The sequence below is a fragment of the Larus michahellis genome, chromosome 2, assembly GCF_964199755.1.
Source record: "Larus michahellis chromosome 2, bLarMic1.1, whole genome shotgun sequence".
NCBI classification, from domain to species: domain Eukaryota; kingdom Metazoa; phylum Chordata; class Aves; order Charadriiformes; family Laridae; genus Larus; species Larus michahellis.
This window is the reverse complement of record NC_133897.1, coordinates 62,513,908-62,539,662: the sequence shown is the minus strand read 5'-3', so window position 1 is coordinate 62,539,662 and position 25,755 is coordinate 62,513,908. Positions and strand designations below refer to the sequence as shown.

Sequence of the window (25,755 nt, the reverse complement as noted above, 5' to 3'; positions counted from 1 at the left end):
GGGTCCGGCACCAGGGTAGGAAGTTCTCTGGACCACCACCATCAAGGGAGAGGAGAAACTACGTAGCAAACTTCCTGATTTATATTGAATATGACATTCATAGTATAAAATAATCCTGTTGGCCAGCCTGGGTCAAATGCCCAGGCCTTGCTCGCTCCTCATCCCTGCACCTGGCGAGCTCATAAACCCTGAGACCCTGAATCCCACATAGCCTAGCTGTCTATAAATGAAGTATTTTCACAAATTCAGATACTAGAGTCTTCTAAAAGTGGAGCTTTCTCCAGCATTAGAAGAGAAATTAGTCCTGTGTTGCTCAACCCGTGACATGCTAATAGTGTATCTTATCCTGTCAGGTTTCTATTTACCTTCCCCTACCCCAAGCTAATAAGAACAGGTTTGGAATATGTTTTTCTTGGCTCTTTGCACCTTTGACGCTGTGCAGCAAAGATGAATTCAGTGGAGAAGGTGCCATTGCTCTCAGCAGTGGTTGTGAATGTTTCTTCCTTCCCCGCTGAAAGAAAAATACAATTGGTGATGTGCATTGGGGTTACATGGCAAGGTTTTGGTAGCAAGGGGGCCACAGGGGTGGTTTCAGTGAGAAGATGCCAGAAGCAGCTCCTGTGTCAGACAGAGCCAGTTCCAGCCGACTCCAAGACAGCCCAGCTCCAAGATGCACCTGCCACTGGCCAAAGCTGAGCCCATTGGTAATCTTGATTAGAAAGAGTAAAACAAACAAAAAACCCCACCTGTGCAACAGCAGTTAAGAGGTAGGAGTGAGAACATGTGAGAGAAACAAGTCTGCAGACACCAAGATCAGTGAAGGAGGAGGTGCTGGAGCAGAGATTCCCCTGAAGTCTGTGGTGAAGACCATGGGATGCAAGTTGTCTCCATCCTGCAGCTCATGGAGGACCCCCATGCCAGGTGTGCCCTGAAGAAAACGTGACCTATGGAGAGCCCACACTGGAGGAGGCTCCTGGCCCATGGAGAGGAGGCATGCCAGAACAGGTTTTCTGGCAGGACCTGCGACCCCATGAGGAGACCCATGGTGGAGCAGTCCATTTGTGAAGGATGGTACCCCATAGAAAGGACCGTGCTGGAGCAGTACTTGAAGAACTGCAGCCCATAGCAAGGGCCCTATATTGGAGAAGGTAATGAAGGACTGTCTCCTGTGGGTGGGACCCCATGCTGGAGCAGGGGAAGAGCATGAGGAAGAAGGAGCAGCACAGACAGCACGTAATGAACTGACTGTAATCTCTGTTCCCTGATCCCCCTGTGCTGCTCGGGGGAAGGAGGCAGACAAGTTGGGAGTGAAGTTGAGCCTGGGAAGAAGGGAGGGGCGAGGGGGAGAAGGTGTTTCCAGATTTACTTTTATTTCTCATTATCCCACTGTCTTAATTGACAGTAAATTAAATTAATTTTCTCAAGTCGAATCTCTTTTGCCTGTGATGGTAACTGCTGAGTGATCTCACTGTCCTTTTCTCAACCCACAACCTTTTTAGTCTTATTTTCTCCCCCTGTCCTGTTGAGAAGGGCGAGTGATAGAGAGGCTTGGTGGGCATCTGGTGGCTAGCCAAGGTCAACCTGCCACTTGAAGTCTATGAAAACTGCAATCTCTCTGATTTCAAATGCAAACTTTCAAGTAGTTGCAAAATTGGATCTAGTTTGATGCACTAGGTTGTGCCACGCTATGTTCTTACTATGTTGTCCTGACCCTGCATTACAAAAGGTATAACTGTTTCTGTGGTAGCTTCTCAACCCTCAAAATTGCCATTCTGGAGTTTTAGGGCATGAAAAGTGTTACCTACTTATTTTTAAAGGTCTGATGGTATCCTCAGAAATGGATTCACGAGCAATTAGCAGTATGCAAACTTAAAGATGATCCCTCAATAATTTTCCGCTTGAATCACAGCTATAGGAAAGCATGGCTTAATGCCTGTGTAAATTGGACAGTATTTGTTATCTGCTTCCTGATTTCAACAGTTAACGTTCTTAATTAGGTACTTTAATTAGCTGTATCCTTTAGCTAACTCATAGCAGTCAAAAATAAGCAGCATTCAGCCTGCTTAGGAAGCCTTTCTGGGAGCTTTCAGGAGGTGAGATGTTGATTGGTAACTGCTTTGCAAAAATGGATTATTTTTTCTTTAAACTCATGTGTGTCTTCTGAAAGAAAAAATCTTCTCCTGGAGGAAGAAATAAAAAAAAGAAAACCAACTTGTTCTGTTTCTTGCCTTCTGACAGGGGGCACACAGTTTGCAACTTCTTCAAGTCTTCCTACAAGCTTACATTTTTTTTTAAGAGAATAAAACCTTTTAGCAGATTAATTCCAATTTTGAAGACTGGGAAGCTTGAGTATTTTTCTTCTAGCTTCAGAAAGGAAAGTTTAGAACATCCTTGAAAATATATCAGAAGTTTGCTTTGTTATCTGTAGAATTGTCCTGATAGAAACTTACCAGGACAGGATGTGCAAGCAATAGCTTACTGCCATTGATTAGTGACCAGTCCTATCTCTAGCCCTCTACTGCACTGTCTTGCTTTGTGGAACATCTGCTGAGGACTTGCACAAGCTGCTTTATTTTGCTAGTGACGAACAAGAAGCAGTCCTGGGGAGGGCTGCGGGGGAGGAATTCAAAATGGGGAGGTACAGGAGGCAGGCTTTTTGCAGCATCAGTGAGCTACAGCGGCTCTTCTAGGGACCTAGTAAGTACCAGAGCTGGTTCTAGCAAGGAGGAACTTTGGGAAATGGTCTTGGAAGGAGCCTTCAACCCTTTCAGCCTTTCTGCGGTTGACCGTGCTTGTGGCATAGGTGTTAGGATCACAGAAAAGAGTAGATTTTGGATGCGATTCAAAGATTTGACCACAGGAACTAGTCCATTCTAAGCAATAACATCCATTTAATAGACTTGAAACAGTTTGTATGGAGTTGTTTAAGGCTGGTATAGAAGCTGAAATAGATTAATACATAAACTAGAAAATGGTGATACATCTAATTTGAAAGAGAACTAACAAATTATGCAGTCGGTCTTAAAGAGGACCCCTTTAATTTCAAAATACTTTTTTTTTTAAAAAAAAAGAGTGCTTGCAAAGTTACTAGAATTATATTTAATTATTTTTTATCTGCTGTATCTTAAGTACAATTAATGCAAGCTCTTTCTACATAAAATCAATGTTTAGCAACTATACTTACGGTGACCTTGCTTAAGATCTGCTAACGTGTATTTGATGCACAAAACTGGCTTATTTAATAGACAGAATAGGTTGACACTGCTTGTTGCTAATGTATGCTGATCTGCTTAGTGGAAGTATTTTTAAGTGCATTTATTTGATGTAAAGAAATCCTTAAATGTAATTATTACTAGGGGAAGATGTGGGGTGATTTAATAACTTGACCTTGCCCATTTCACTAAGCATGGTGTTTATTGCTGATGGAAATCCTCCAGCTTAATTCTCTTTAGAGAGTTCTGACTGTCATGTAGTTTGGCTGTGTCATGTGCATGCCTCACACTGCATGAAGCCTTAATGACTTGTTTCAGGATTAATCCAATGCTAGTAAGAAACAGGATTTGAGGTCTTACACAAAGCTGGGAGGAAGCAACTGTCAGTTTCCTATTTCAATTCTTGATCTGTGAAGAATCAACAGAGGGGAACAACTTGGCTTTCCTTAATAATGAGCGAACAAGATTATGAAGAAAGTGGGCCAAATCCAAGTGAGTCTCTTTAAAAGACAATACCGTGGTTCTAATGACTCTTACTGAAATAGCAGGTTCTGTTCTTCCAGCTATATTATAAAGAATTTATAAAGAGCTTTTGCAGTGTGTTTTCATAAGAAGTATGCCGTGCTTGATCATGATAGTAGCCTAAGTAAAGGAAAACTAAAATTTAGTGATGTTGATAAGGTAAGTGATGGTTGTAGTATTAGAATCCTCCATTATGTAAGGGGGTTTAGAAGGACCTTAAGTATACCTTGTTCTGCTTTTCAAGATAACTTACATAAATCGTGCTTCTCATTGATAAAAATAATGCAATAAATTAGCGATATAGTAAATATATTTAGACATTTCTTTACTAAAAAAAAAACCAATAACCTGCAACTTTGAAGTAGATTGCACTGAATTCTTAAACCCATCTGATGCAGAAATTCAGAGGCAAGATGTGCTCAAACAAGGTTATTGATGTCTTTTTAGAATTTGACCTAAAGCAAGGTAGTGGCTTTTTAAAACCTGAGTTTATGCTAGAGCTCTAAAGAATACTTCTGTATGTTTTTGGCTTAGGAGTGGTAAGAAATAAAATTTTTAAGATTGTCTGAGTTCTCTTTAGCTGCCAATCAAAAATTTGGACCTATAAGAAGTAAATATGCATGATAGAGAAGATAAAATTACAGTTTTTGCCACAGGTAGCTTTCTTGAATGTGGCACTTGTATACATTGGTTCTAGTGACTTTTAAATTTTATGTATTTTTACCTTAAAGATTATTTACATTAACAGTAAATGCTTGTTTACTCTTGTGCAAACAGGATCTCATCTTCATATTCTTAGTTTGTAGTGGTTTGTTCTTAATGTGACTGAATACTAACTTAATGAAAATGTTTATAGTTTTAAAATAAAAACTATGGTATTTTTCGCCTGTATCTGGCTAACCGTAACCTTCAAGGTACGTGGACTGTGATTGAGTTGCCCTTTGGAAACCATGAAAGGTTAGGACTTTCCTGTGAAGTATTATTCTTCAACTGTGTTCTAACTTTATATGTTACTGTCTAAAGCAGAAATTTCTAGTGGTAAGCAAAACTTCTTAGTTTTACACATGTTTAGGGAACAGCTATACCGTATCACAGCCAAGCTATCTTACTTGAGGCCATGTGGTTGAAAAGTTTAGATCATTCTCACTATTTTGAACACCACCTGTATTCTTTTGTCACATAAAAAGAATCTGCTTTTATTTTTCAGATAGATGTTAAAGTCTTACATGACAGGAGATGTACATGCTTGCTTTTTTGGACAAAATGTATTTGAATATAAAGTCAAATAGGAACACTTATTGAATGTGAATCATAATGACAGACATAGTGTGGGACCGCAAGGAAGCAGTGAATCTGGAAAGGGTTTAGGGGTCAGACTGGAATAGAATAGGATGAGCTTGGTTTAATGCTGTGGTAAAGAGGGCTAGCCTGATCCTTGGAATAGAGAGGTGATGATTAGACTTCTGTAAATAGCAGGATTGAGAATGTTGTTAGAAGGCTGTATTTGACTTTTCAAGTTTGAATATTTTTTTGCATGACTTAAACTGGAGAGAATGTTGCCACAAAAATGATTAAAGTTTAGGAAAATGTTTCATGAACTTAACTATTTCAGTTTTTCAGAAGAAAGCTTGAGAAGATTTTATAAGTATAGTTACCTTCACAGATAGAAAATACTAAGTGTGAGCGGTTAAATTTGGAAGGTCTACTAGTATGTTATAGCTACAAGTTTGAAAAGAGCCAAATTTAAATAGAAATAAAGAACATCTCGTTTTAAATTATCAATTTATCTTTATAATGTTTTTTTTAGGCCTTTTTCTTATTTCAGCTCTGAAAACATCAAGAGATAACTGGTGAAATCTCAGTATGTTTTTTTCAAAGTTATAGAGCCTAATGCAGAATGAAATTCTGTAACTTGTGGAAACACAGGGAATCAGATTAGATGGTCTAATATTTTTGTCCTTAATCTCCTGAACAAGCATCCTAGTGCAAATTTAGGATCATTTAAGTGATCATTTCCTTCCACCCCAAGCCCTGCTCTGCCACTTTCTGTAAGACAAGATACCTGTAACACATTTTTTCATATTCTACCTCTTTTGATTTGGGGGAGGGAGGTGGAGAACCAGCCCCTGTGGTTCTATGATTTAGTAATATTGGCATCAATGCTAAGGAAGTGGGTTTGCTTACATTGATTGCTTATTCCTATACTGATGGTGTCTCTAGTTCCAGCACAAGCATTCATGTAGTGAACACACAAACCTGGCTGGATTAAAAGTAGCAGCAAGAATAAAAACAAAAGCAAAATCAAAATGACTCTCTTCCAACTCAGCATTAAGCACACACCCCTGTTGAGTTTACTATATATATATATATCTGTTTGTGTGAGGAACAATGTGATACAGGGACAGAAATGGGTGAGTAGTATGTGTGAGAAGGGAATGAGAAGGCCACCTCTTTGGTGGCAAAGGTGACTTCTGCCTTTCTAACTTACGCTGTTCAGTTCTCTATTTACACTGTATAAAATGGACTGGTTTGGATCAGCTTAGAAACTGTCAACATACCTCAAAGTATTCTACCTGTCAGTGTTTGAGGATTGCTGCTCTGAAACTTCTGAGGAATATGAGTTTGAACGAAGTCTTTTGTGTCTATGACTAACACTTTGAATTGTGATATGGAGACGTATTTCTGATGCAAGTTTTGTTTGCTGTGTGGAAATGTTAATGAGAAATCATCTGGTGGCATTGGCAGTTTTAAACTTGAGGCTAGCACAGCTCTGGGATGGTTTGTGATAACTTGTGTGGGCTACGCTGCATAGGTAATTGAGGGGCTGGGGTGTATGGAAGTGCACGTTGTAATGATCTGTACGAACGCTCTGAATATTACTTCCCAAACTTGAGACATCTTCTGCTTTCTCTGTTTGCAGCTGGTTTTTCATGTGTATATATATAAAAAAGTAATTTGGTGTAGCTAATTTCCATGTAAATATAGCTATACCATCACAGTGCTTGAGTATCTGTAGAAATCAGGAGTAGGAATTTTTGCATGTCCCGTCAACACAGAAAATACCGTACAGGCTTCTAGGAAAGGAACATTAGTTGTGGCTTTAGTTTGTCTACTGGCCCATCAGTAAGCACAGAGTTGTGCTATGGTGTGTAAACATTCCATAGCAGATTAAAAATGTAATAATAGTAGTAATAATAATAATTTTAAACTATATATTTGGGGGGACAGAGACAGGTTTATTTATAGAGCTTAGTCTTTGATCACCTTATGTTGGGTGGAATGGAGTGTCGCATCAACGGGTGAGCTTCTTGTGTGTGTCCTAAGACAGAGGAAACCTTATACCATAATCAAGCCCGTGGATGATTTTTGTTGTTAAATTTTGCCTTTCTCATGGATCTCTGATGGTCCAAGATGAAATACTGGCTCAGATGGACTACTAAGCTAGTCCAGATTGAATTTTTTTTGCCTGTAACACCTAGTAGCTTGAATTACTTTCAGAAATCAAATAACACTAAGTATAGATTTTTTGAGTGCTTTAATTGGGTTCCAGAAGACATGTGCAGCTTAGAAGACTGTCTAAAACTATATTGGAAGTTATAATTTTTATTGTATGTTTAATTCGCCTGTACACCTTAGAGGAGTTTGATGCAATTTCAAAGAAGCCTGAGTGAAAGGTGATTTGCTTGTCAAGCATTGGAACAGGCTGCCCAGGAAAGTGGTTGAGTCACCATCCCTGAAGGTATTTAAAAGACAGATAGATGAGGTGCTGAGGGACTTGGTAGCGTTAGGTTTACAGTTGGACTCTGATCTTAAGAGTCTCTTCCAATGTAAATGATTCTCTGATTTGATTATTCTTCTTCATAGAATTCAAGGGAATAGGGTTAAGACATAAAGCTGTAAATGGCTTGAGACTTACTAGTGGAATGACATACCTACTTCTATGTTCCATGTTACCTCAGGGGAAGCAGCTGAAATGTTTTTTTTTTTCTTTGTGCTCCATTCCACTTGATGCACCAGTGGTGATATTTACAGCATTTGTGAAAAGTGTAAATCCTGACTGTCTTTCTTTAGTTCTGGTTTTCTAATGAATCCCTTCTTTTGAAGAAAGGATGAGCTAAAGATTATTTTGTTAACGTCACCATATTAGTTGACCATGTGTTGAGATCCTAAAACTATGTTCTTTCTACTGGATGGTGTAATACATCTCAATTTGAGTTACATGTTTGGAAGGCTCAGTGTATTTCTAAGCATATTACATAAGCATACTCCCAAAGGTGGCATTTTTAATTTACAGGCAATGTGATTTTGTTGACAGCAATACCGAAAAATTAAAGGAGCTTGTTCAAAGGTGTTCATAACTGTAGGATTGATCAACAAACTTGCAGATGAGAGAGTACTTGTCAGCACATTTTTGTGGTCGCTTTTTCAGCATTGATCCTCTTTCAAACAGCTAAAATAGATAATGCTGGTCATGTCAAATACTATAAAAATACTGTACCAAACACAAAATATGAAGAGACATCTGTATTAAAGAAACAGGAGACTTCTATAGAGTCTGGCAGTGACAGGGCTATTTTGAAGACTAGCATTGGAAAGCTTCAAAATAGGTAGAATATTGGTTGGAAACACTGAAAAAGGATTTGAAGAATAGAAAACCTAAGTTCTGTGTTTTTCCATTTGAAGTCTTTTGGGTGTATTTAACAAGACTTGTTAGACATATTGTGCTCTGAGATTTTTTTCCTATTGGAGCAAAGCCAAGTAACTGTTTGTTTAGAAATACAAGAAATAAAAGAAGATCTTACTATTCTCCTGACTACAGTTTAGAATACTTCATATACAGTGCTGAGATGCCGATTTTTACTTCCAGAACTGGTAAGACAAAACTATATTCTTTAACCTCAGAATTGTGAATACTGATTCACATTATTTGTTTGTCTACAGTTTTGATTAGTCTAATGATACCCACTGAAGTAGTAACTCCAGTGATATTACGCTCCTGAATGCAAAACAGTACTTGAAATTCTCCAGCTCACTTCTTGAAGAATAATCCTTTCTGAAGGGATTGGAAGTACCCTGAAGGGAGGAGTTATTTAGCTAGTAAGAACAGCTACCAGCTGTCAATAGGCAAGAAAATCAATAGAAGCGTGGTCTTAGTAAGACAAAAATATCAAGCAAACTTATTTTTATTTTAATTTGGGAATGTGCCTTGCAATGAATGCATTGTAAAAAATTTTAGCAAAAACAACATGGTCATTTCAAGGAATAGATCTAAAAGAACAGCAATGTTCCAAAAATCTTGGGAAGAAAGTGCAAGGTCTTAACTAAGAAGTTCTAGTGCTTGTACGCTTTAGCAAGAAGATGGGAGTAATCAACATGTATTTGCTTGGGGACAGAGTTGCTCTTTGTTGCCTATGTAAAAGCTAACTGAACCTTTCTCTAAGTACCATGGAGCCAATTAAAGGATAAATGCCAATTTCTCAATCTTGTGCCAAACCAGCAAGTTCCATGCACTGTGAAACATCTTGAGTTGCTGGTCTATGAGGGTGAGTCTTCTGTGTTCACCGTGCTCCTTCTGCTGGCCCTGCATTAAGCATTGGTGGAGGAGGGGGACCTAGCCAGGCTGTAGGACTTGAAGCAACAGGGGACCAATTACAAACTGTAGAAAAACAGAAAAATGAAAGATGGAGGATATGGATATATTGGATAAGAACAGTAGTTATGGATGAATTTATCAACAGTTCTTCTCTGTATTGTGGAATTAATCCTAGAGCCCTAATGGAAAACAGCTATCTTCTGAGTCTCTTATGATAGTATGCGTCTTGTATGTCATGATACCAGTAAGTATAGTGATACCATGAATAGCCTATTGGACAAGGGAGCTATGGAGAGCGGTAGGAAATCTGTCAGGCATGTAGTCTCTCATCTGCTTGAGGAACTGAAATCTATTTCTGTCTTTATTACAAGAAAGATAATACTTTGTTCTGAGACTGGTGTCCATGTTTGCAAGAGCTTTGTTCAGGGACTTCATGTGGGGAGAAGTGTCCTGGAGGGGGCAGAGTGGAGGACAAAGGGAAAAGTGTACAACTTGTTCTCCAGGTGTTCCTTAATTTTATAGTGAAGAGACCGGGTAGGTGCTGTTGCTGTAACTTGTGAATATAAAGGCAAAAGTACATAGGCAAGGACTTGACTGCTTGGAAATGTCAATGTTGTGACAATGCTGGCATGTAATAGCTTTTGTATTACTTGGGCTGGAAGGCAGTGAAAGTGATGCTACATTTTTTTTTTTTGAGGTGTGCCAGAGGAGGTCGGGGAGCTACAGCTTAATGAAATTGATAGAACAGAATTGAAGGAATAGAATAAATATACCATGTCATGGAAGAGTCTCCACAGCCTTTATAAAATAATTCTTTTTACGTTGATTTTTTTTTTTTTATAAATTCCTGGCTAAACTACTGGAATTTTTTTTCAGGGAGCCAGTGAAGTAATGAAAAGGTAGGTTGGGGTTTTTTGTTGCTTATGTGAAATTCTATTATCAAGTGCTTTTAAGTAAACTGAAAAGATGGGGCAGGGGAGAGATCAGTGCATGTATTAATGAATAATAAGTAATAGTTAAGAGGCAGAACACTAAACTTACTTTAACAGTCAAATCTTTGTACAATTTCCGTAAATGTGGATGTTGAGTCCATGTATGACAAAGACACACAGTTTGGCAGCTACCTCCAGTGTTATCTAGAACTAAATTTTTATGTCTATTCCTCTTATTGTATACCTTGTCTCTTTTTTTTCCTTTTGTTTCTAATTGTTCCACTTTTCCACCAGGGGATGGGATTGCCAGGGAGAGCAGTCCATTTATTAACAATGCAGAGATGGACAGAGGAAACATGTATGAAGGAAAGAATATGGCTCTCTTTGAGGTAAGTTAAATAACCCAAAAATGTATTTCACCTTCAGTTGAGACTCTGGTAATAAGATGAAAACAAGCAAACCGCAGTTTTCTTTCTGTTGAAATTTAGTGGGGGGAAAAAGTCAATTTTAATAACTCTTTAGTAGCTTGGTTCCTGCTAACATTACGTTTCAGTGGATTTGAATGATGTAATAAAAAAAAAGTGCTACAACTCTTTTGCCTTCTATATTTTAGTTTATCTATGTAGGCAACAACAGTACGTTTTGATACACATTCATGTGAAGATATGAAATAAGCCTTCTTGCATTTAAGATTTTTGGGCTAGGATCTAGAAATTGTTGTTAAGAGAAAGCTTCTGAAAGTTAAAGGTAGTGGTTTAAAAAAGCAGTATCCAGCTTTAAAAGGATTACCAAATATATTGAGTTGAACAGGAGAAATACAAACTTCTCTTAAAGCAGCAAAACTGTAAAACCAACTGTGATAGGCCATGCCTTAGTTATATTGTCCAATTACAGTGTAGAGCATACCATAGCTACTTCTACTTTCCAATATAAGCATCTACTTTATAACGCAAGTTTAATACCTGTTTAATTCACTGATTAAAATCCTTTAAAAAAAATATTGATATTGTACATCTAAGTATACTTTTGCAATGGAATAGTAGTTTTAGTAAAGTTCAACCTAAGTTGTTCTGCTCTAACCAGTGTCAACTAGTCTTGCTCTGATGCTTGCTGTTAACAATAAACAAGATCCTTCCGACATTGTTTGCTTAGACATCCTGCTGTTGCAGTCTACCCACTATTTTTTTGTCATCCTCTTATTCCTCTTGTCATCTCTTCTTCCTTTCAAATATCTTAGCATAGGGGAGACGATCTTTCAGTTCCCTCTTTCCGCATAACCCAAATAATGTATTTTTTCTATTTTTCATTAAATTTTTGAGAAGATTGTGCTAAGGGCCAAACTAATGTTGGTCATTGATTGTCTTTTCTCACCTATGGAATTTCTTATGATTTTTTGGAAAGAAACCATGGTGGTGGAGTTTTCTCACAAATTTCTCTCCTTCAGGCTCTATTCTATAAAGCAATGTCCAAAACGTCCTGTTGTATTCCTAAGTTTGATAAATTGGCTGTATCTGCTTTTTGTGCCCTTTTTAAAACATATGCTTGCATCAGTTATTTTGAAGAGTGGCTGACATTAAATCCTCAGCTGATGGTGTGACGATGACTATCTTTTACGTATTTTTTTGATTATAGACCATGCTGTCACAGTGTTGCCTTGAAAGCCTTCTAATGACTTCATCACCATTGTTGCTGTAGTGGTGAACCTTTTTTGGTAGTATATATGTTTCATAGTATGTTTCCTACAATCTTGTTCTTCTCATGTTTTCAGCTGACTTGTGTTTAAATTTTTGTATAAACTGTTACAAAGAAGTTTGGCTATCTTAACCATGATTATCATGACCTAATGCCTCAGGCAGAGATGGCTTAGTTCTTGTCTTTCTGTTTGCAATCCTGATCTCTTGTCTTCCTTACAGTATTGGATCTTGTATACTTGATCAAATTCTCTGGTTCTGCTTTTCTCAAATACTCTTACTGTATATGCTTCTTCTAGACTTTTGTTTGTTTTAGCATGTTTTTGTTTGGTAGCAGATATTTGTCTAAAGAAAGATGAGCTGACTTCTGTGTCAAATAATATTACAAATGATGTTCGTATGTGCCTGTATTTTCAACAAATGAATACTTTGGAAGTCGCATGCATGGTTTAAGATTAAATAAGCCTGCAACAGTAGGCTTGAGAGTGATCCTTAAGTATCTTGGTGCTTGAGAGAATCATTTGAGATCACTCTCTAGACACAAGCAAGATGCTGGAAAAACACCCTAATGACTCAATCCTGCCAGTACAATCCCCTAAAAACCCTATTGTGATAGGAATAGATTTTTATAATTACCAATGCCCCTTCTCTAGATTTCCCTTGTATTCCAGCTGTACAAGCTGCATATTGTAACATAGTGTAAAAAAGTGAAAGCAATATTGCAAGATAGCCTCATGGTGTTAAACTTCTGGAAAGATTTAGAGCTCTTGTTGGTTGAAAGCTGACCAGTATTTTGTCATGCTAATTTTTGGGTTTGGGTGAGTTGAGGCTGACCTGTTGAGTATGTGTTTGAAGTAGTATCATAAAATCATGACTTTTGGGGGAAAAAACCAAAACAAACCTATTTAATAAATGCAGTATTCTTAAAATCCCAACAGGAAGAAATGGATAGTAATCCCATGGTGTCATCTCTTCTTAATAAACTAGCAAACTACACTAATCTGACTCAAGGTGTGGTGGAACATGAAGCAGATGAAGACAGCAAGCGAAAGGAAGTCAAGGTATTTAAACTTCTAATAAGTTACTGAGACAAAGCTAGCCACAAAGAGGATCATTGCTTCAACCTAAAAAGAAGATATGTGAATGCCTAAAATGAGGAGTGAGACTTGTAATACTGAATTTAAAATTGAAGTGTTTGCAGTATGGCTTGTGTTATGATTTCTTTTTAAGAATTATTTCGGCTGGTTTATTAATGCATTTTAATTGGCTGGATTTTTACCTGAAGTTGAAATTTAAGGAAAACTTAAGATGAAACAGATGACTCTTTAAATCCATAGGATATTTACTCCTGTTAACATGGTGGCAGCTTTTCTGAGTAGCTCTCTTGTTTCTGTGTGTTGCAGTAAGTATTTTTAAAACTTAATGGACACATTCCAATAAAACATTTTGTTGCATACCTCAAAAATACGATATTTATCGGGGGGTGGGGGTGAAGGAAGAAGAGGCAAAGGCTCTTTTTGGGACATCCCTAAACACGCTTGCTAGAAGGTAGCAATTGAATTCTTCAACCGCTGTCTACTGGATAGCCAAAGTGCCTGTCTAGGCCTCTGTAGAAACAGAACATATGCAACAGTCGCAGTCTACAATGAGATGTTGGATTGATCCCTCTGTGAGCAGGAAGCTGTTTCAGAAGGAGAAAGCTTGGATCAAAAACATGTGACCTGACAGAGTAGAAAAACTCCTAGGCAAGGAGGGATAACGAGCTGAAACTGGTTTTAGCATGGTGACTGAAAGAAATTTACAGTAGATACTGGGAAGAGGAGAGTACTGGGAGTCACTTGTCTTTGTGTGTAGAGGGGGTGCAGCTACTGAGTTTGTATGCTGAGCTACGGAGAAAGGAGGAGAAGTGCATAAGAATGAAAAGAAATGAGCACATAGAAGAGACAGGTGCTGGAAAGTAAGGTTACAACTGGAGCCCATTTGACTGGAAGAGGGACTTATGGCATGGTACCTAAATAGTTGCAGTAGAACTGTTTACATTAGTGTAGGAAGTGTTGGTACCAGGATAATGGGCAAGGGTGAGGAATAAAGTCCAGCTGTTTCTTTTAGCTTTTTGCTTATCCTGCACTTGTTTATATGGGGGGTTTCTTTTTGTCTCATTTTGCTTGTTCTTTTTTCTTGTTTTGGTTGTTTTGTTTTCTACTTGTGTCTTCTCATCTGGATATGAGAAAACAAACACTGGTCAACTCACGCTTTCCTAAGTGTGATCGTTGTCCTCCATTCAGTGTTGGGCAGAGGTTTCTGTTGATGCAGCACAGTGTTGAGCCCTCTGGAACTGACTAACCAAATGCACACCGTGTCCTCACTTGCACTTAACCTCGTTTGAGCACCATCTGGTGGCTTGAAAACATATCTATGCATGTGTCTCTTTTCAGATCCATGCCTGAAATTAAGTGATGGTTAAGTAGTAGCCTGGCAGAGTGGCATTTTTAATGTCGTAATTGAGACAGTAGCATGGATGTTGCACATGAATATTGTCCAAGATGCTAAAAATAAGATTATAGTCTAAATGGCATTCCAAGTTTCCTTATAAGTCCTTGGGAACTTAGTATCTTCTTAATAATTTCGTTAACTTAAAAAGCACCAGTGCTTGCTTATTTAATTGATTGCCTTTTTTCACAGCCTGAGTTGTGATTTAAGAAGAGCTTCTGTGTCTGAAAACCTACTGTAACTATTACTTCTAAGTTGAGTCTTTCAAGGCCTGATTTCTTCAGAAGTGTAGAAGGCTGGAACTTAAATGATGAAGCCTGAATGCTTTTGTGTGTGTCTTGACCCATGGTGATCACCAGCAAATAAAAAGTACAAACACTTGTTGTGTCAGGTTTTACAACTTTTGCAGAAACATATTGTAGTCAGCTTTGCATTTCTTCTGCCCTTGTCATAATGTCTGTTGTCTTCTAAAAACTGAAAACACTTATTGTTGAATATCACACTGTGGGCCAGCTGCTGGGCAATTGGTGATCAACTTTGTGCAGAATATATTTGCTATTTTGATGATAGCAGTAACTTCTCTTCAATGGTAGTCTGTAACTGGTATTTCAGAAGTAAGTTTGTAAAGATTTGTAAATAACAGATAAAGGGGCTTCTTACCCCCTATCAAGTTTTCACCCTAGTTCCTATGGAACAAGGGATTTGCTATGACAAATAGTTTTCTGTCTTTTCAGGAATCTTTCTGCATAAATAGCCTATGAATACTTGTGAAGCTGGGCGCTCTGAAGCTACCATTCAATTTCACTTGGCATTTGTTCATGGAGCATTTGTGATAAGTGTGAGCCTTTGTGGAAGAAAGTGCTTATGGACTTGAATTGTTAAGTACAAAGGAATTAATGTTCTGACTTTGTTTCCAGGTTCCACGTATGGGCACTTTTATCGGTGTGTACCTGCCCTGCTTGCAAAACATCTTGGGGGTCATCCTTTTTCTACGTTTAACGTGGATTGTGGGAACAGCTGGAGTTCTCGAGTCTTTCATAATCGTGTTCATGTGTTGTGCTTGTGTAAGTTAACCTCTTTCTTTTCTGTTGGCCAAATCTTCTGTTACCTGTTACAAGAATATTGCTGCCTCCTAATATATGAGTAGCAGAGAAAGATTTCTCCTTAATGGCTAAGTATTAGTGCAATTGAGAGACATGGGATATATATATATATGCGCTGAGTGTCACGTGTCATTCTAGCCTGTATGGAGTTTCTTTTGAGCTGATCACAGTAAGCTTTTATTTGAAGTATTACATTGATTTTTATTAAATCAGCTTTTGGCAAATATTTCATGATTTGTATTGAGGTTTGAGCTATTCTGCTTTTCACAACTTCAGAACAGACTGAAATATAAACTACAAATCAATCCACAGCATTATGTCCATAAACTAATATTTTGGAATGTGAGACCGCTAGTAGATGATATCGTCATAACAATGACACTTGATCAGTTTGTCACTCCTATTTAATTGGGAGAATGAACTTACTTTAAATGTATTCAGTGATCTGTATTCTTCCAGTTCTTTTTAAAGACTGTCTCAAACATCTAAATTGACTGAATCTTCTACTGAAAAATTTAGTATTTAATTTACACGTGTATCCCTAACCAAAGACGATCATTTTTGGTTGCTGTAACATCTTATTAAAAAAAAATTAAAAATCCTAGTTTCATGTAATCACTCTTTCTTGCCTCATCTTTCAAAAAAACTTTCAGTATTTTAAATTTCCTCTATTTCATCTTTCCACAGACTATGCTAACTGCAATTTCAATGAGTGCAATAGCAACAAATGGTGTCGTTCCAGGTAATGTATAATTACCTTAATTATCTTAAAAGGTGAATGGTCAAATGATGAAAGTTTAAAGCTGGGATAAGAAATTTCTGTCACTTGAAGTATCAGAAGTAATGCTTTTGTGTCAAGTGCTTGTAACTGATTTGCAAATGACTTAAGGTCAATTTTCTGCAGTCTTTTTACTGGACCTTCTGGGAATTATGAACTGTAGCACACTTCTGTCATTTGATTGTCATAAATCACTTGATTCTGTTTGAATGAAAGATCAGGTGTTATAATTTGAACTAATAGAGACTTGTCTTCATGAACAGCAGACTTTTTTTTTTACAAATCTACAAATAAGGCTGTCCTTTTCTTTTTTTTTCTAGTCATGTTGTTTTGTGCAAGAATAACAGCCAGCCTGCTGGCAGAAATCTCTTTCTATATAAGCACTCTGTTACGATCATCTACTTAAAGTTTCAGGATAAACAGATGAACTCATACCTCTTCAATTATGAAGCTGATTTTTTTTTTGATGCAAAATCAGTTAGTCTTTGAAGCTCTTATCTTTCTCAGTTTCTCAACACATTAATTGATAATACCAGTTTTCAGATGTTGTTGTGAACTCTGAGCAGTTTACCTAATTATGTTAAAAAAAAAAATTCTTCACTTGCATAGCTTCTCTAGCTTAGTAAGGGGTTCCAGAACTGGTGCATAAGTTGTTGGGCAAAAGTAAATGCTATGACTTGTGCAGGATGTAGAATAATCACATTTCGTGGATACAGTACCATATATGAAATATAAATACAATGGAAAAATTTGTTTCAAAAGCTTAGAATAACTACGTTTCACTATAAAATATAACTGGTGTCCAGATAACTAAAATGTTCTGCTCTTTTCCCTCTCATATTTTTCAAGTTCACTGTAAAGGTTTTGCTTAATGTCTGAGTGTCACAGAAATCTTTTGAAGTTGGTAGTTCTTACCCTAGATGGGTCTTCACTTTCACTTTTTTCGTTGGTGACGATTTCTTGGAGAAATGCTGCTTCTACTGGAACATATGGAGGAGGTAGAAAGCACAGATAGGAACCTAGGATTGAAAGAGACCCGAGCAGCAGGATCATGTCTCTTGCTGTTACATGCAACAGCATTATGTTTAGTTAAAGGATTGGTGATGCATCATAAATTTTGTGATTAGTTTCTCATTTGTTCATATTGAAAAGCAGTTTCTTATTTGTGGACTAATTTTATACGAGGCTGGTGTATGTTTATTTAGAGTAAAGCACTTCCTTTCTCTGTCTCCTCTTTCTTCCTTAGGTGTCATGAGTGGGAAAAACATCACGAATTTAGGAGAAGATGGATAGGGAACCAGAGAGGAGCATGCTGTGAGGGGGCTAGGGGGAAGTCGAGATAAAGAGATTGAAACTTAAACTTTATAGAAAGGGAAATGTTACAGTGAAGAGGCGAGGAGGGGCAGGAGGATGGAGGGTGGTTTATGACTTAAAGAAAAATGATGCATCGATATGGGAAACATGAGTGAGAAGAACTGAAAAATTCTGGGGTGTTAGTGTTAATGTATTAGTGAGACAAGTTCTATTTTGTCTCCATCTCATAAAGAAATTATTCTGGAAGCTTATTGTTTGTGAACAGCTTGGGGTTAGAAACTAAAGATCAATTCACATCTAGTTATACCTGTATATCCTTTTCTTAATTTAGATTGTTTAGCTTGTGGACTTTTTCATCTATTTCCTTGGTGTTTATTCTCTGTGCACTTTGAAATGTACATTCGAGCTACATAGGTGGTATAGACATTAAATACGGTTTTGGTATGAACACTTCAACCGAGATGCATGCAGTAGTTATCTTGATTATGTTGATTGAATGATTCAGACTTGTTCTCTACTGCTGTCCTTAATCTGAAGGACTGGAGTTTTTTTTTAAATTCACAGCTGGAGGCTCTTACTACATGATTTCAAGATCTTTAGGGCCGGAGTTTGGTGGAGCGGTGGGACTTTGTTTCTACTTGGGTACAACCTTTGCAGGAGCAATGTACATTCTTGGTACCATTGAAATTTTATTGGTAAGTACTAGTTTCTCTTAAGATTAAATGTATTTGTGCTGTTTTGGGAGATTGCTGAGGAATGCACTTGGCCTAAAATGCATTCTAGTTTGGTGAGTTTTAATGTTTTGATGCTATATTTCCAGTATGTCAATACTTATTCTTACTCTACTTGTGACTATTTGAAAAAGTTCAAAAAATTCTGATCAGCAATGCAAAAATACGTTAAAGGCTGTTTGATGTTGTCCTGGTTAAAGTAGTAACCAAACAGAATTTGGCAACTGACACTTACTAATTTGTACCAGATATATCTGTTGTTACCTTTTCATAACGTGTTCTGAATACCAAATGTCCCATAAATTACGCCTGTGCTACTATACACCTACAGAGTTGCAAAGAAAACTATATTTATTTTAGTAAGACATACCTAAAATTCCAAAACTAAAGGTATAGGACCAAACTGGAGATTAAAAATAAATAGGAAATATTTCAATAAATTTTGCAGAAAATAACATTGTATTAACAGGTAGACTTTGGAGACATGTTAAGATTTAATTCAGTGATTTTTGTACCAACTTAAAACTACAACTTCTAGATCAAAAATGACAAAAAATACCACAAGAAATAATGTAGTCCTTAACGAAATGTCACATTAGGTTGCAGATTAAATCATAGTCAACAATGCATATTTTTAGGGCCTCTGAAATGTCATTTGGATTTAATGACGGTGTTAGCTATTTTAAGTTAAAAATAGTTCACTTACAAATGTGAAAGAATTAATTTCTTCTTTCAATCTTTGTTTGCGTATGTTCATGGTGCATCACAGCAAACTTACAAGAAGTTTGATCTGTATACTATGCTGCTTTTGTGTTGTATGTCCTCCTCTCCTTTTCCAAACAATAATAAGCAGATGCACACAGCACTTCCTTTAGGTCACCTTAGACTTGGAATTGAAAAGCTATAATGATTCCATCTTGAGAGTCAGTTTATCTTTTTCGCTTTGCAGTCTCCATTTAATTCAACTCTGAATGATGTCTTACTCTTTTATTTATTTTTTTCCGTTCCATGTAACATAAGGCGGCTTTGGTTCCTTTCCTTGTGACTCTCAAGTTTTAACAAGCATGTGGATTTCGTGGTGTGAGCTATCCTTTGTCTTTTCCGCATCTTTTTTTTTTTTGTCTTCTTGCTGTAACTTCTCAATATATATCTTGTTTCATTTTTCCCAGGCTGTATGCCTTTGAGCTCTGAATTCTTCAGGGGAGCTTCCACTTACTTTGTATCTACTGGAATTAGTTTTCCATTTTACTGTTCTAGTTTTAAGATCATGACTATAAGGTTTTAAATCTGGCAACTACGTTATAGTAAGCAGTCAACATGCCTAGGTGGCTCTGCATTTCTGTTGGAAGAGCTACTTAGTCTTGGTGACTATGGCATAAGGCCTTTTAAGCCATGTTTTCTTGAGGTCTAGGAGGACTCCTTCCAGATGAAAATCTGTGGGCTTGGCATCAGACAAGCATTCCCAGGATAATGTGCAGAATTTTTTCAGCTTCTACAATGCTTGGCACTGCCATCTTCACTGGGGGAAGCTGCTGCCCAATGAAAGGTTATGGAGAGCATGAAGGGCGTATCTCCTATGAGGCAGGAATTAAGAATCTATCCCATTTTCTCCTTTTTAGACTAATGGCTTTGAAATTTCATATTCCTATAAAGATGCAGTTGAAGACTGGCCTGTATGGCACTGGCCTATCTACTGTGGCTTTGCCTCATCCAGGAGGGGCCAGACAGTTATTGGTCATCATATCAGAGACTGTGCAGATATGCACAGGAGGTACTTCAGAACTACTCCTTCTGGTTACTTACTATGACCCACGTTATAAATTCAAAAAAACATGGATTTGAAATTAGAGATAGTCTTTGCTCATTACTGCTAGCTTGTGAGGTCTGGTCTATATTAACAACACTAGCACTGTGTCACATTGTGGATTGAATTTAGTGCACTGTTCTCCCTACTTAAGAGGCATGCTGGTTTTCTGTATTGCTAATAAACATGTATGGAGTTCAGCTATGGAATTTAGCCTCCCAGGATGGGAGGCACACCTCAGACCAGAATGCTGTCATAGCCCCAGTGCACAAGTATTGATTTTTATTTTTTTTTTTCTCCACTGGGACATGGATTATTTGGAGGGGCAAAAATCAGGCATCTGCCTGTGGCTTTCCCCAGCAAAGGCTGTTAACAGCAGGGCAACAAAGCACACCTTCTGGCGTACCTCCATACAGAGACTGATACTTCTGCAACATCACAATGGAGACGATTTTTTAATAACAATACGTAAATACTCTGTAATCATTTCTTCATTTTGCTTTTTAGTTTTCTTTCATGGTGATGTGATGATTTTCATCTCTTATTGCATTCTAGTAAATATTAATTTACTAGATTTAAATTTAATTTTAAAATTTAATTAATTCTTTACTAGAATTTTCTTTAATTTAAGTTGCCTATGTCTGTTTTTGGATTTTGGTTCTGAACATATCAGGATAGCCTCCTACTCAAAGTTTCTTCCTGCCTTTAGAAGGATAGTCAGTTCAGCAGTTATTTTAGAGAAGTGGAATTGCATCAAGTTTGAACTTGAGAATCTATCTGCATCTTTCATTGCTGGTAAGACATGATACTCTGGAAGATGTTCTTTGGTACTTAAAGTTACCGGCTGTTATTCTGTCCACGCCTAAAGAACAGGAAGATGAGTTTTGCTGACAGTAAATAGAGCTGCTTTAGATAAAGAATCAAACAATCTCCCCTAATAGCTGAGCAGAGTCTTTTTTGTAAAGGTGTTAGAAATAGGAATAAAGATATCTTTATTATGTAGTATAGTGCAGAAATGTCTCACAACTATAGGTCAGAATTTGTCTTTTCATTTGCATTTACCAGTGTGAGTCCTATAAGCTGTGCTGCCAGCTTCTTTTCAGGTGGAACCCAGAACAAAATTATATGAAATTGAGATCTGTAAGAGAATCCTGTTTGAAATTACAGTAGTTTAAAATGTCTGTTTTACCACAGGACTAAGCTTTGTCTCACTAATCTTAAACTGTGCAGTTGCAAATTCAGATTAAAAATTAAGGTAAACTCACCATAAAACATTTTTCAAGGTACGATGTTTAAGGTATGTTTCTTGGAATTTTATTAAATATAGTGCAGGGACTATAGTACTGAAAACACTTTTAGTTTATTATTATGGTTTTGTTTGGCTCTTCATGTTTTATTTTAATCAACGGAATTATTTATCAGCAAATGCTTCAAATGAATCTAAGGATATATCTGTTTTGAGCTGAGTGTTTGAGCTAGTTTTTTGTTTGTTTTGTTGTTGTTTTGTTTTCTTTCTTTTAATTTTTGTCAGTAGCCCCCCTGCCCAGGTCTTTAGTGTTTTTTGCCTGTCTGGCAGTGACATGACTTTGAAGAGTGGAAGCTCTTAAAGAGAAGCTGGATCAAAAGCAGTACCTCATTCTCAAAACTCATTTCTGGTCATCCCTGCCGCCTCCTTCCTTTTATCTCTATGCTTTCGAAATGCCTATGTATTCTGGTTGAACTCTTCTGTGAGAATAAAACTGATAGAATAGAAGATTAGTTTTTGACGTTCGAGTAAATGATTTATTAATAAAATGTTATTACATATATGATAGTTTGCCATATCTTTTGCAGACCTACATTTCTCCAAGTGCTGCTATATTTAAAGCAGAAGAGGTTGGTGAAGAAACAGAGGCTATGCTGAACAACATGAGAGTTTATGGAACATGTATTATCACTCTGATGGCCATAGTAGTTTTCGTGGGAGTAAAGTATGTCAACAAACTTGCATTGGTCTTCCTTGCCTGTGTGATTCTTTCTATCATTGCCATATATGCTGGAGTTGTTAAGACTGCTTTTGACCCACCTGACTTTCCGTAAGTGCTTAAAGTACTGTGGGTTTTTTAAATAAAAAAACCCAAAAAACAAACTGGGGGGAGGGAATAACTACTGTAACCATTTAATGTTTTAAGATAAACTTCAAAATACAAGCACTTTGGCTTCAATAGTAAGTTTATGTGTTTTAGGCAATTATGTGCTCATTTGTTATTCTGAGTTATCTATCTGAATCTTTCATTGTTGATAAGACATGATACTCTGGAAGATGTTCTTTGGTACTTAAAATTACTGGGTGTTATTCTATCCACACCTAAAGAACAGGAAGATGAGTTTTGCTGACAGTAAATAGAGCTGCTTTAGGTAAAGAATCAAACTAAACCTATAGGATAAAGTAAAAACTTCAAGAAAACATTCTAGCTATGACCCGTGGTTATGACAGAAACATACTTTCAAACTTTCTTTGTCATGAGGAAATTTTTGAAACTTCCATTTCTCCCCACTCAAAATTGAGACACTGCAGTGTTAAATTTACAAGTATTCGTGAAGGCTTTCTACCTTCTTGTTGACAAAAATTAAATTTAATTTTTGTCACACGTGAGAGGCTTCTCGACATCTTTGGCTTGTGCCTTTCCTAGCTCACTAATAATTATTTCCTTTGTCCAGTGTCCAGTTATCAGCATGTGAGTTGTATTTTTGTGTATCTCTTCCTGTTTGGAGAGAAAACAAAATGATACTACTTAACAGGTGAACAAAAGTTAGCAGACTGTTCCGCTGTGAAGCGCCATCTGTTATGCAGGACCAAAGTTATCCTTTACTGTGTGACTGTTACAGATACTATAGTACTTAAAAGTGTGTGGATGGTTGCATTACAAACTGAACGTTAAAGCAGTATTCATGGAGTGTACTGTAAAATGGTATCAAGTTCTCTATTGAAAAAATGTAGTGTGTTCAAAATTGACATTTCTGAAGAAAACTTGATGTTCTAAGAAACCGTAACTTCTAGTAGGGAAATACTTAAATCATTCAGTCACCTATATAGGTAAAAGAGGGTTTATCTGTATATGTAGGACAGGTAAGATTTATTACCAAGTTTCTGGAAGCCTTGTCTATAGCTACTACTTTGATATATTATTGCTTGGGCAGGGGTGGGGAGGGAGAAGGGTTATCTTAAGATAAATGTAGTCGTTCAGATTTTCGCCCATCTGTCTCAAAATGGGAAATTCAAGTGTGGTTTTATATTATGGCAAAGCTGATCTGGTGGTAAACTGGTGACCAAAAAAACCAGCTTCCACTTACCTGGTTAGTTGAGTTGGCATCACTAACCTGTATTAGCTTTGGCCATTGTATAGGTGGTAAAATAATTTACCTCATCTCCCAGTTGGATCAAACTGGAAGAAGTTTCCGTGAGTTGAGTCAATTCACCCTGCTGCTATAGGGTCACCAAATCAATAGCAATTAAAAAGGAAAATAAGCAAGGCAAGTGGCAAGATCTTTCTCGCAGCAGCTTTCTGTTAAGTCTGCTTGGTTTCCATGTGGTGCCATACCCTGAAGCTGTACTGGTGTACTGTACTCTTCTTGAGGCATCTATTCTTAATTCCTGTCAGAAATGGGATATTGCGCTAGGTCAATATTCTACTTGGCTTAGTATACTTGTTCTAATGCCAAAATGGTATGTTTTTACTCTTTGTTATCAGCTTAACTGAGCTCCTTCAGATGTATTAGATGGGTGCTAAGTGTTCTTTGACTTATCTGCCGAACACAAATGTTTTATTTCATGTTCTGTCTTTCGTCTTTGTAGATACTATACTATATATCACTTCATTATTTAGCAAGCCTGGAATAGATGTCTCCTAAACATCTTTTGTGTAGCTTACCAAAGAAACTTTCCTAGATCCTTAATAGTTTTTGCTGTTAGGAATTTGCTTTTTTTGCAGACTATTCTGAGTTTTCTCACTTTCTTTTGTTTCTGAGTGTTTTAATTGCTTCCTGCCATGTGATTCTTTAATTTGTACTCCCATCAATGTTTTTAAATTTTGCTGTTTAACCCTCCTGGCTCACTTCCTACCTCTTAGATTTTAATGTTTTTGAGGGCCATCTAAAATATTTATTTGCTAGAAAAGGGCATGACATACTTGCTTAATCTTACTTTTGTATTTTCTTGGTCAGGCTTATTGTTACATTAACTATTACTTAATTTCACTCCTCTCTTGTAGGACTGAACGAATCACAAACTCTGTTATTTAGTGGCACAGCTGCTTCAGTTGACTGTATTTTCCAAAGAACAAATCAGAATGCAAAATAGCTATTAATAGCTTAAAGTAGAAATGTTTGATTAGTGTTTTAAAGATTATTGATGATAGTTCTTTATGCAGAGGCTCTATACTGTTTTAGTAGATGTAGTGTAGACCATAAGATAGGTACTAGAAGTAATGGGTTTCTGAAGAAGTCTAATGGACAAAAAACAGTTTAATGCACAACACTGTATTGAAGGATCACCATGATTTTGTTGTGTTTTTTTGTTTGTTTATAGTATCTGTCTCCTTGGAAACCGTACATTGTCAAAACGCAGCTTTGATGTCTGTGCCAAATTTACTGAAAGCAATAATGAAACAAAGACTACAACTTTGTGGCGCCTGTTCTGTGATAGTTCTTTGCTTAATGCTACATGCGATGACTACTTTAGTCTCAATAACGTAACAGAAATTCAAGGGATTCCAGGAATAATGAGTGGAGTCCTAACTGGTAAGTTGGAAAGCACAGTGATTTAAAAATTTTTGGACGCTATTAACTTGGCCTGTAGCTATTCAGTAATATAATGGTCTAGTCTGTCGCTATTCTTTTACTTCTTATCTGTTTGTGTGAAAGATTGCTACTTAGAGCATGTTTCTTCCTATGAAGTTTCCATCTTGTTTTAGAAGCTTTGTATCAAACTCTTTACTTCATGGGTCATTGGAGTTTTATAGGCACTCTTTCAAAACCCGTTGTTCCAACAAAAAAAAATAAAATAGGAAAATGTTTATCACAGCTGTTTTTTTCCAAAATGTGTAGCTCTTTTGTATGCCGAATACATTTATTTCAATAAGCTGTTCATTAATACATTCTCAAACACTCCTGAAGGAGAACTTATTTCCAATTTACAGGTGGTGCATTGAGGAATGAAGTCCTGTGGCTTGTCCAATATGACATAGCAATTAGTGATGGGTTTGGAGAAAAGCAGTCTTTCTAGCTTCCAGTCTAGCATTTGGACAGGAGACGTTCTATGAAGTGTATAGGTTTTCTTCTGTTTACGTTCCTGTATAGTTGTGGGAGCTTGGGATTACAAGTGCATTGGGTCATAAGATTCATTTTGAGCATGCAGTGGATTGTATTGTATACAAACAAATAATGCTTCCAGGTATGAAATGGATGTTCTGATACCTCTCCCCTGCTTCCCCTTAAAATAAAATTTGATTTATGTGAATATGCAACTCTACATAGGGACACTAGGCAATCACTACTACCATAGTAATTCAGTTTAAAATATCAAATATAAAGTGTACAAATACATA

The 25,755-nt window shown here is 37.0% G+C and overlaps 1 protein-coding gene across 6 annotated transcripts in view; it reads left to right on the top strand.

Annotated features, from left to right (window-relative positions):
• SLC12A7 (solute carrier family 12 member 7) overlaps positions 1-25,755 on the top strand; it is a 74,769-nt gene that overhangs the window by 6,857 nt on the left and 42,157 nt on the right. For 5 of the 6 annotated variants that reach the window (XR_012585575.1, XM_074575656.1, XM_074575660.1 and 2 more), the window contains exons 2-8: positions 10,554-10,648; positions 12,889-13,011; positions 15,358-15,504; positions 16,231-16,285; positions 18,200-18,330; positions 22,004-22,245; positions 24,738-24,949. Coding sequence is in view for 5 of the 6 variants with exons in the window: in XM_074575656.1 (XP_074431757.1) it covers positions 10,554-10,648; positions 12,889-13,011; positions 15,358-15,504; positions 16,231-16,285; positions 18,200-18,330; positions 22,004-22,245; positions 24,738-24,949 (1,005 nt within the window). In the remaining variant the exon portion in view is untranslated. Of the gene's footprint in view, positions 1-10,117; positions 10,227-10,553; positions 10,649-12,888; positions 13,012-15,357; positions 15,505-16,230; positions 16,286-18,199; positions 18,331-22,003; positions 22,246-24,737; positions 24,950-25,755 lie in introns of those variants that run through there. The other variant, XM_074575661.1, reaches the window with a different exon arrangement.